This window comes from Branchiostoma floridae, chromosome 19, assembly GCF_000003815.2.
Source record: "Branchiostoma floridae strain S238N-H82 chromosome 19, Bfl_VNyyK, whole genome shotgun sequence".
In the NCBI taxonomy this organism is placed as follows: Eukaryota; Metazoa; Chordata; class Leptocardii; order Amphioxiformes; family Branchiostomatidae; genus Branchiostoma; species Branchiostoma floridae.
Genome location: NC_049997.1, coordinates 8,527,885 through 8,540,113, shown reverse-complemented (window position 1 = coordinate 8,540,113; position 12,229 = coordinate 8,527,885). Strand labels below are relative to the sequence as shown.

Here is a 12,229-nt window from a genome sequence, read left to right as displayed (position 1 = left end):
CAGCAGAGAAAGCAGCATGTACCATTTTTTAAAGTCTTTGGTATGACTCTGCCGGGGATCGAACTCACGACCTACCGAATGCAGGGCGAACACTCTACACACTTGGCCATTGTACCGGGCCTGTCAGCGTGAAACAAAAACATTGAAATAAATATTCATGAAATGCTTTTACAGCGAACGCAAAGAACAAATGGGACGTGACTGGGCTATTCCTACATCCAGTGACCGTGACTTGGGTGCTAACTTTAGTCTCCCTATCGTACAGCAACTCATGCCGTTACGGAAACATTATACTGCATCCTTGGTGAACTATAATACCTGTTACTTAGTTCCGTAGGCAACAACTGTCAATAGCAACAAAAATTATGCAGACAAAGGCACCTTTATTTGTGTCCTGACTTAATCATTATAAAACTTTAATCTAGCCAGTTGAAACCTTTATCTGATGCATTAATCGACCATTCATTCTGTCCTAAATCCTGTGATTTTTCGTTATTTGTTGTGCTAAAGATACGTCCCGTTGCACTACACGTGCAAAATCCTTGCTTTCGTATTTCATAAGGTGGGTCTACACGAGCGTATGTTTTCAATTCCGTATGAGAAACGTATGGAAGTCTTACCCTCTACCAGGATCCACAAGCCGTTGGGAAAATAATACAAACTGGATGAAATATACTTGCCAGATATATCTGCCAGAGGACTTAGCTGGTTGGAAAGCTGACAAGGCAAGTTATCTGTCTATATTTGTCCAATTTCTACTATTTTTCCAGCGACCTGTGAAGACTGGTAGAGGCTAAGGATTCCACACGGATCTCATACGCACTTGAATACATACGCACGTGTGAAGGTAAATAAGCAACAGTGTTTCTCCTGACTCTACCACTTTATTGTTATCCTTCAGGGATATCTTAGCCTTTGACTTTGACTTTATTCAGATCCACTTTTAGCTATTACAACATTATGTTGCCAGCTATTCTTGCAGTGGTCTACATAACATACATTAATAAACGCACAACATTACATACATACAAAGATAATATGTACATTGCAAACTATACACTGAGAGAAAAACAAGTACGTTCCTAGTCATTAAGTTCTCTGTCTCCTGACTCTAGTACTTTATTGTCATCCTTCAGGGGTATCTTAGCCTAGTCACTAAGTTCCCTGGTAACAGAGCTTACAATCTTCTATTTTCCCCAGGGTCACAACTCGCACTTTCGACCAGACAACATCGTCTAAAGTATATGACCTTTTCACCTCTACATTATTTATGTATCTACGCTTGTCTCTTGAAAACGCAGTATAAAATCGACATCTCCTTCGTTGCTGGGCATTCAGCTCCCGTGTGCCTTGTGAGTGGGTTTACTTACAGTGGCTACACAGTTACGTTGTCTATACTGACCTACTTAAATAAAAGGTATTTATAAGTTTATTTACTTATATACTTATATATCAAGCAGTTTTGGACCGTCCAGAAAAAGGTTGCTAAGCTTTTATTATTCAGATAGTAACGGAGACTGTGCATGTCCTTACTTGCTGCTATAAAAAAATTCTGTAAGCACTAAGTTCCGGCACCATTTATTAATACAGCGGAAGCCGCTTAATTGCACACCCAATTTGCCAGCGAATTCCGTGCAATAATCCGGCGTGTGCGATAATGCGGAGTTGGTCATTTGGACCGCATCACCACATCTGGTTTCTAGTTCTGCCTATGTTTGTATCTGCATACTACTTAAGATATTTTAAACAGATAATGACTTACATTATCAATGTGGACTTGTTGCATGAAATATTAGTTTAATATTTTGTCTGAAACATAATCACTTGTCGATGAAGGTTAGACATCCAAGTAATAAGATACGTCAATAGCAGTTAATCAAGCAAATCTTTAGTCAATAGCACTGAAGATATCTGGAAGAAACTGATTCTATACACTATGAATGCAAAGGAACTCAAAACGATTTCGGATTCTAATAGGAAACAAAATCACGATGAAGTTTATTCAAATTAGCTCCTGTTGTTGGAACTAACGTTTTGTCGCGGCTGTTGGACCGCTATATTCCACGTGCAGAAAATCCTATACGTACACCCCTTTTCTTGTTAAGAATGGGATTGTATTAGTACATTTTTTTTATATATAGCCTCTCTAACTCCCCCTTCAAACCATCGGGGTTCGCCGTCTAGGATATCTGTGGATTGAAGTTTGAAGGAGTGTCCCTGGCTGTTCAGCAAGTACGTGAGTCCAACATGCCAGGGAGTATAGTCATTAGTGCTAGCTTTGCAAGGATTTTCGTACCTTCCATTTAGTGACCGGCAGGTGATGCATGTGTTGTTGCACTTTTCAAGGTCTGTTTTTTGGATGTAACTGTATTTTTATTTCCGGAGGGTTGAGTGAGATTTGATGTTGGTGGCAATGTTGCAGTTATGAAAATCCGATTTCAAAACTCAAAACTCCCTACACATGCAGAATGGTAATGTTGACATTGTTGATACCGGTTAACCCTCATCCGACCGTATGAGGTCATTTTTGACCCCAGGCGTATATTTTAATCTGCCATAGCAACATTTTTCATCAGAGAAAAAATTCATTCCATGAATTTGTTTGTATACATGTCTTACAACATCTACCAATTTTTCACCGAGTTTTGCCCATTATTGTATAAGCTATACTTGAAAGTTTGTGTCTTGTTCGGTGGGGTCAAAAATGACCCCAGCCAATTATGAATCATTAATAAAATGAATATCAAGACATTTCAATAAAATAACAAGAATTCCTCATCATTGCTATTACAGCAACAAGTTATAGTTGTTTAGATGAGTAAACACCGAATATTTTGAAAGAAATGTAGTATTTTAGTGTAAAACACAGTTTTTCGACATTCTGCATAAATTATGATAATACGCACTAATTGCCTATGCTAATGAAAGTGAAAATGTTTCAAATCAATTAAAAAACAATATATGGACAGAATGTGCAGAAGGAACCTACAAGAAAGATCTTTGCGGGAAAATAGACAAGAGTTATTGTATGTATGTGTTTAGATGGCGGAATATCGTGCATAATTAAGTAATAAATTCGTTACTTTTCACAAATATTGTATTTTTTCTTGTTAAATAACATTATTATGCTATCAGTATTATTGTATCATCACAATTATTGTTTAGAAATTGATAAGACAAAACATTGTTTAAGTAAGTTGAGTATAGTAGATTTTCAGAGCAAATGTGGTTTCTCCTCATTTTCTGCATAAATTATGATAATGAGTAATAACAATTGACACCAAAACTTGTCAAAATACTTTTCATACATTAGTGAAACAGTAAATACATAGAAATGACAAAATAAGCCAGCAGAAATATGACTATGAGCAAAACAAAATGGGGTCAAAAATGACCCCATACGGTCAGATTCGTCGTAAAAATGTAACGGTCGGGTGAGGGTTAATGAAATAAATGAAAATAATATGTAAAGAACATGACGTTTTTACAGACAAGGACATTATAAAACGTAAATATGTAGATCATATAATCAAGAACAATGACAGTAGTGATAGTAGCTTGGATACTATTCATTGAGGCTCACTATATTGTATATTTGCAACGAATACCTTTAGTTAGTAATCTACATGTATATCCTATGGTATTCATCGTGAAATACACATTTGTCCATTCTCCTACGCAGAGGAACCACAGTCGTGTCAATACTCCTTGTGTTACCTCTGCTACCTTGTGTACTCAGACCAGTTAGGGACCGCCCTACTTATAAATATTAATGAGCTTACCCTTATATGGGCAATTAGCCGTTGGGGATCGGGTGTAGGAGGATGGTGCTATGTGAGACGTAACATGATTGGCTGGTAGCTTCCCAGCGGCCTTTGCGAGACAGCTTGCGACAACAACAAGCCCAAGAAAGGCCTATTCTCTGATTGGTTGACAGCTTGTTTGTGGTGACAGTCATAATAACCACTGATAGGGCATGAGATAGCAGGGCCCCAATAGGCTAATGCCGTTGGGGACCGGGCGTTAGGAGGATGACATTTGTCTCGTAAGCAACAAATGTCAGTAGAAGTAACAGATATGTAGCCATGACATCTATTGTTGTGTGTGCCTTTATTTAATCTGAAAAAGCTCCAAAAGACCAATTTGAGTCTTCCTCTGTTGCTCATGAGTCACCAGTGCTCATTGTGACTGAATCTCAAAGGTTTTGATTGTTACTGTAAAGGCAGAAACTTTCGCGGTGGTTTAATGTTCGCGGTTTTCGCGGTGGCCACTTTACCGCGAATTTAAAACGGTGACCGCGAACATTTTTCCATGGCAGTGTAACAGTGCCTGGTGCTACAGCGAAATTAAATCCACCGCGAAAATTCCTTTTCCGCTACCGCGAAACTAAATCCCCGAGGACTTAAATGCATTTACAGTATTCGTGCCGGGATCTAGGTGATACTAATAATATTGTCGTCACGTTACACTATACGTGCTTCATCCAAAGGCTAAGTTTGGCAGTGTAACCGGGAGGGAATAGGAAAGACGTGTGTTGACGATTAGGTGAGAAATTGTCAGGTGGTAGCTTGTTAGAAGTTTTTCATGTTCATACCATTTTGTTATTGCTTAGTACCACAAGATTGCTGTTCACTTCACTATCTATTCGCAAATCTATGACTTACACCAGGTTTACTTATAACAGACATACAGTTGTTGTTATTTGAAAAAAAAAATATGGGCCGTAGGCATATAGCCCGAGATATGTAAAAATTACATTGAACATGTAATTACATTACATAAAACAGTTTAATGAAATCCTGGAAACATATTTTCTGTTTTTGAATTTGTTATCCCTCCAGGTCTTTTCACCAGCCTTTATCAATACGCAGGCTTGCAGAATGGAAAGAGTTGTACGCCCTGTGTTCAACAAAGGCAAGTACTCCACAACCGCCAATGGAAAAGTAATGGGACCAGTTCAAGACGTGTGGAAGGCATTTCGGCCCTTTGGAAAGGTAAGATGAAATAAAATGTAGATTAAATTGCTGTTTCATCTACGGTTTTCTGTAAGTAGTCTGTGTCACTGTTAGTACATAGTTTGTGAAAAACAACATCAAAAGAAAGAAAAAAAAACCCTGCTGTGGTTATCAATACACTTTCTGTTGTTTCTGTCTGCAGGAATGCTTGAAGTTCTGGAAAATCTTCGACAACATCGAGATCGAGGCCCCCGGAAGTGACGTACAGGGCTGCATCCGGCTCATTGTAACGCCCAAGAGAAAAGTCAGGGAGAGGTTAGAATGGAGGGACGATAAGAATCACATTGAGGTGAATCAGTTACTGCAGTTTATATGAAATATATTGTGATTAGGTAAGCATTACATTGCTTACAAACGTGCACTTTTAGATGGTTTCACATTAATTCTGCAATCTACATGGCTTCTAGCAACTGCTACTGAATACGTATATCAACATGTTGATGATATCAATCAAAGCAGGACATATGACGTCACCTTTTCACACCATAATGCCACACAGATTTACAGTCTCTTATCGATGGAGCCCCAACCGCCGGTTTCCCTCAGCAATACTTACACAGCTGTTACCATGACATCAGGTAAGGAGCAGCTAGACACTTTCAAAATTTGCATATTACATTTCTATTTCCTAAACAAATTAATTCTAAAGATATATTATTAATTCCGTTTAATGTCGTTGTTGAAGAGGTTCATCAGTCACATCTGCATACTTTTACTCCAAATCTTATTCAAGCAATGACTTTTTTTAAAGGTTAGGCACATAGCTCAAAATTTTCGACGACTGACAGTCCATCTTGCTCACGAAGAAGGAGGTTTGTGTGTGGTGTGTGTGTGTGGGGGGGGGGGGGCATATGATCCACGCAAGCCTGACCTAGTTCTCGTGTTCTCTCGCGAGATCGAGACTAGGTCATTCTCCGTGACCAAAATGGACTGTCAGCCGTCGAAAATTTTGAGGTATGTACCTTACCTTTAGAAACAGTCATTGCTTGAAGAAAATTTGGAGTAACCAGCTAGATGTCACATTCGACATTTTTTCGCAGTTGGGGAGAAGGACACTGAAGTCAAGTTCGAGTGCACCTTCGACCTCAGCACGTCTCTAGGCCTGTCCGCTGTCCAGAAGAGCCAGAAGGAAGTGTACATGTCGTGCATCAACGGGCTCCAGCAGCTGTTCCCCTCCGAGGTCGGGACGCTAGAGGTCGTTGTTGTGAGTGCGTCAGATCTGGCTCGGAGGAACAACAGCTTGTGTGAGTGATTTTCACTACTAAAAACTAAAACAGTCAAATGTTGTAGCGCAATTTATATCAATGTACCATTTTGATATTCAGTAGATGATTAGGTACGTATATTTTGTGCGCGTTGTTCGCGTATATATGCTAAATACAAGATAGGGGGTGCAGGTTATTTGGACGGCATTGACACCAGGGTTGGATAATTAAATAAGTCAATGGGGGTACATGTACGTAGTTCACTGTCCATTTTACTTTTCAATGGTTTGAAATGTAGGGAAATTTTAACAATTCAGTGACCCCGAAAATATATAGACATTAATGATATCTGCTCTCCTACATGACTCGTCAAACGAAAATATTCATTCAAACTTTAATACAGACACTTTCTACTACATTTTATGTTATCGAAATACGTTGTTATCTTTATGCAAACCAATCAGTCATTGTGTTCGTTTTATGTCTAGTTAATGCCAGCCCGTATGTGGTGATTGCTGTGAACGACTTCAGGCCTGTGACCACCAAAATCTGCCGCCGCACCCCAACCCCTGCATGGGATGAACGTCTGATCGTACCAATAACCTCCCGCACCAGGGTTATTGTCTTCACCATAATGTAAGTATTCAACCGCTAGGGCTTTTTTAATCCCAATGCTTTGTCAATCTTAATGAATCATTCCTATTTTGAAATATCTCCTTTTTATCTATCATCTCCTGTAGAGATTCCCATTCCAATGTGACAACATTTTACTGATTTTCCGTAAAATTTGAATGAACACAGACGTTTCACATATTTGCATGATAAAATCATCGTGAATAATTTCATGCTCATCTCAATGTTATCTTTATGACTTAATTCTTTCGTGACCTAATGTTAAAATCTTTTAGGGATCGGAAGAAGGTAGGACAAGACGGCGTCATGGGCACAGCGATGGTCAGCCTGGATGAAGTCCCCTCAGACAAAGAGAAGAAACTGTCACTAGACGTACAGGGAGGAGGCACACTCAACGTCCGGCTGTACCTGAGGATGCACGGCAAACCAAAGGAGGCCGTCGAAGAGGATGACAAACTCGTCAAACAGATCTCCATCCCGTTCCTAACCCCGGTCTTCAAGGAAGAACTGGGCGCCATTAAGGAAGAGTTCGCCAACCTCGTTATTGGATTCATGGGATCTGGTAAATTGTGTTGTTTGGAAATATGCGCTATTGTTTAATAACTGTAAATACTACTGTTTTACTTTCTTTCTATAAGTTTCAAATGATGATGTTAAGTTTATAAATAAAGTGAGCATATACCTGATCTATTCGCCGACGGTTTCATGGTGGAAAAAGAAGCAGTCAATTGTCTGGCAAGCCTCCTGATGAGATACATTATTTTCCTATTTGTCCATGTTTCATTTTTATTGCTCAATAACTTGAGGAAATGGCAAGTCTGACAATATTTATTTTGTAAGCCGTCATTTTACTAATATTGTATCAGGACAGAAGTATGAGCTCAGACCTCCAGCCCGGATTCAGAGCCATCCTGATCTTGCCATGGAGGAGCTTCCTGCCGAATGTGTGCCTTTACCGACAGCTGAGATGTTTTTTCCCAAGAAGTTTGGTCTGATTATGGAAAAAACAATGAACTTTTTCCAATCCCAGGTAAGATCCTCTGCCACGGAGTGGATGACAGATCTATATTTATAAGCGTTATGTGACTACTGCTGATGTAAAGACGGCATCCTTTAGTTAGCCTTTACCGAAAGCTATAATGTTTTCTGCCGAGAAGTTTGATGTGGTTAAGTGGCTATTACATGTAATAGGCTTTGTCCTATCTGAAGTAATTGAGAATTATTGTTATGCAATAAAAAATAAAGTTTTATTTCTAAGCGCTCCGTCATTATCATGGCTGATTGTAGTACGTTAGACACTGTACGTTTGTTGAGACAAATATAACATAACAAGTAACTCTGAGGTTGTAAACAAAGTTGTAAATGTCGTATATGAGCTATCTCGGGACTGTTATGTCTCAACAAAGGCTGGGCTGACTATTCGCCAGATGGAAAGTAAGGGGATGTGGAATCTCTGGAAGGCCTACCTCGGTCGCTACATGCCAGTCAACGAGAGGCTGATCAAAGAGTGGCAGACTGACGAAGAGTTTTGTCGGCAATACCTTCAGGGTAAAGCTCCTATATGGAATTTATACTTAACAGACATGAAATGATTAACTTGCTATGGCAGAAGTGATAAGTCTAGAAGTAGCCACATCTAAATTTTTATCAAAATTGTTTGTACAAACGTATTTTTTCTAGCTTTAGCAACTTCTTAGTGGGACACTGACAGTACAACATTGGGGACAATGTTTTTACGTTAAAGAACTCCATATGTTGCATGCCCTTGATGACTACAATGATGAAATCTTCAATGTATTATAAATGTACATTTCATACTAGCTTCTTGGCATGCAGGTTTCATAATTTTAGAGACTTGTACGCAGTCTATAATGGACTAACAAGTGCTCCTTGCTGATATGTTTGCCACTACAGGAACCAACCCGACAATGCTGACAGTGTGTAAGGACAAGTCTCGGATACCAGTCGAGATGCTAGATCTCAAGGCACAAGGCAAGACCACATTGCAGCTCATGGAAGAGAACAGGCTCTTCATCGTGGACTACGCACCCATGCTCGCAGCACCCAAAACACCAGGCAAATGTTTCTACGCGCCTATAGTGCTAATGTACACTGAAAAGTTACCAGGCAGAGACGGTCGGCTGAAGATACTTGGCATCCAACTCACTAGCGATAAAAGTAAGGATATTCTTTTTGTTTTTAGTTTAACAAGAATTGGGAGCTTGAACAGTTTGCTAAGATCACAATTTTCATACTGTTGTGCTAGAAATAAAGTTTTCTTTTGCGTTGTGTAATGAATGAACCATGTTTTGAAATGTGTCAAAGACCAGTATTTCTTTTTGGTCGTCATTTAGCCACGAACGAGGTGTACTCGCCAGAAACGGCCAAAACTCATCCCAACAAGTACATGTTCGCCAAGATGCACGTGATGGTGGCAGACAGCAATGTACATGAGTTCCTGACTCATCTCGGCTTCACCCATCTCACCATGGAGCCGATCGCAGTATCCCTGCACACACACCTGCCACCAGACCACCCCATCCACCGCCTGCTGCTGTCCCACTTCAAGGACACCATCGGCATCAACTACCTGGCCCGCCACACTCTTGTATCTCGTATCGTTCCACTCATTGAACATCTTTATGCTGCGTCTACGGCTGGAGCGTTCAGGATGATCATCAATGAATATTCCAACTACAGTCTCATGGATATGGCGTAAGGGTTGTGTTGATAACTTTTCTATATTACATTTTGTTCATTAAGTTTCTTGTTGGAATAATTCTACATGGTTCTAATTTTGGTGACTGTTTGTTTTCATAGCCTCTTAGTCCTGATTTGAATGACAGATCGCTCAAAACAGCAAATTAAGATTTAAAAAAACATGACGGCAGGAAGAGACAAAAGTGGTGGAAAGTTCAGTGTAATATTGTGTACATAACGTTATGTATAGAGTGCTACTAAAAAGAGTATAGCAATGTGTTATAGTGTTGCCAAAACACCATATCCGCATGTCTATGCTATTTCTTTTATTGACTCCGTTTGCCATCATCTGTTTTTGATTTGATCCACTGTCAGTGGAGTGGTAGGAAGTGAATGCCAAGATAGCTTAAAAGGTCAAACTTGTCAGAGTGACGGAAAGTATAGTTCGGATGTGGCAGAACTACTCGTTTATCAGACAGGAGTTTGCAGGTCAAATGGTCAACGGAAGAAACCACTAATGCACAGGGAGGCATTGTATTCTGTCCACTTTTTATGGTTTCGAAGTATTGCAGATGCCGTTAAGACTTCAATGTTTGTTTTTTCTACATTTTTCAGTTTTCCTGAAGAGCTGAAGCGACGTGGCTTTGACGAGTCAGGGTCGGATGGATTACAGGACTATTTCTACCGTGATGACGGCTTCAAACTGTGGAACATCTACAAAACATATGTGAATGGGGTAGTGGACAAGATTTACGTCAATGATCAGGCTGTCGCTTCTGATCAAGGTTATTGTTAACATCGAATATGTTGTTTCAATGACTAAAGATTACACGTATGTACTATTGGTGTATACTAGTACAGTAGTATGTTACTCCAATCTGTTTGGCCTTTTTATCATATTCTGATATAGTCTGCATACACAAATTACAGCTCTTCAGCGATTCTGTCAGATGATTGAAGGTCCCGGACAGCTTCACGGGTTTCCTCGCGAGATTTCCACCAAGAGGCTGCTCATCGACTGCCTGACCAACATCATCTTTACAGTGAGTGCGCAGCACTCCGCCATCAACCTACCCCAATACGACTACTACTCCTTCATACCCAACAGGTAAGAAGGTGATCTATTGCAACAGGTGGACATCTTCTTTCCGCAAGCAGTATTAAGCATCAAGTATTGCTTTGAGGCTATATTTCCTATATTAATAATTTGTACCCTCCATTGTCTTTTACTTTCTCGCTGGATCCGTGGTTTATGTTTTTGTCCATGTCCTTTTGTTTTGTTCATGTGAACTGTATATCTTACATGTGAAATGCAATAAAAAATGTCATCTATTACAACAGATAGACACCTTCTTTCCGATAGCAGTACTCAGCATCAAGTATTGCTTTGAGGCTATATCAGCATGCGTAATGAGGCTTAAGATTTTCCATATACTGTACAGAGAAAATTATACTTTTGTATACTGCCATGTATATGCTTTAAAACTATGACGATTATTATACAGGCCGCCTACTTTGTCTCAGTGGATGCCAGATGGACCGAACGACATGTTGGAGTCCACCATACATGACGCATTGCCGTCACCTTCCCTGACTGCCCTACAAATCGTACTGATCTACCTTCTAAGTGTACCCAGCGATAGCCCGCTGATGGAGGTCAAGCATTACATGTTCATACTGTTAACATGCAAACTTTAGTGTGTCTGTAAATTTCCCATATTTGATTAGATCACGATGTAGTTCTAAACGAGCGATCGCGATGATGTCACTGTGACGTAGTGGTAGGCGAAAAGCAGGTGTTTGGCAAAATATTGATTTACACATTAAACAGTAACTTGGTGTGCAAATTTAGATATCAATTTTAATCCAATCTACTGACGTCCTGGTTGGCACCAGCAGTCGAATACCCCGTATAAACAACAACAGGGATCGCTCGTATTAAAGTGAAAATAGCGTTACCAGCTGAGCTCTATATGTATGTTTTCTACTTTGATGCTACTTGTTTTATGACACATGGCCACAACAACGTATCAGGAAATTATTTATTCATTTCTTGCGAGATGCGCATTTTTGCTTTGTGAATCGCAGTTCTTTTGGTTTGACTTTTAAAGAAATCTGCCACATTATCCTAAAATTTACCCATTACAGTAAAAGCCGCTTAATTGCATGGCTATTTGCCAGTAAATTTCGTGCAATTATCCGGCTGGTGCGATAATGCGAAGTTATCTACCTGGACCGCACTGATTTGGGATTTTGGGATTCCGTGCAGTTAACAGAAATGTGCGTTAATCCGTTGTGCAATTAACTGGCTTCTTCTGTATTATCTTCTAGCTGGCAGCCATTCGAGATTTGTATCCGGACGTCCACGATGAGTTCATCAAAGAAATCTCCTGCCTGTCAGAGGAGATCAAGGCTAGAAACAACCAGCTGGAGGCGGAGGGGAAGGTCCCGTATCCATATCTGGACCCTGACAACGTCTCTATCAGCATCAATGCCTAAATTGAGTCATTTTAAAATTGCTCATTCCATCTGAATAATATATATGTGTGCGTGCACTGTGTGATTTCGATAACTTCTTTGCATATGGCATACTGAATATGAATAAGAATGATCAGTTTTGATTATGTGACTGAAGAATATGGCGTTCCATAGAAATGATAATGTTTTGACATAATA

The 12,229-nt window shown here is 39.8% G+C and overlaps 1 protein-coding gene across 1 annotated transcript; it reads left to right on the top strand.

The window, feature by feature from the left end:
* The first annotated feature begins 5,532 nt into the window (after nt 1-5,532).
* On the top strand, nt 5,533-12,052 carry LOC118407190 (polyunsaturated fatty acid 5-lipoxygenase-like). The gene is made up of 12 exons (XM_035807613.1): nt 5,533-5,593; nt 6,056-6,259; nt 6,709-6,856; nt 7,129-7,415; nt 7,720-7,883; nt 8,260-8,401; nt 8,768-9,031; nt 9,208-9,568; nt 10,169-10,338; nt 10,484-10,661; nt 11,059-11,209; nt 11,885-12,052. Exons 1-12 carry the CDS (start codon nt 5,533-5,535, stop codon nt 12,050-12,052), a joined length of 2,298 nt encoding a protein of 765 aa, XP_035663506.1.
* The last annotated feature ends 177 nt before the right edge of the window (nt 12,053-12,229 follow it).

What these genes read in the sequence shown, in the direction of transcription:
- LOC118407190 (XM_035807613.1), top strand. Translation starts at nt 5,533, where the DNA reads ATGGAGCCCCAACCGCCGGTTTCCCTCAGCAATACTTACACAGCTGTT. An exon ending in TCGGAGGAACAACAGCTTGT is followed by an intron (nt 6,260 to 6,708) that starts GTGAGTGATTTT and finishes TTTTATGTCTAG; the next exon opens with TTAATGCCAGCCCGTATGTG. An exon ending in TACAGTCTCATGGATATGGC is followed by an intron (nt 9,569 to 10,168) that starts GTAAGGGTTGTG and finishes TACATTTTTCAG; the next exon opens with TTTTCCTGAAGAGCTGAAGC.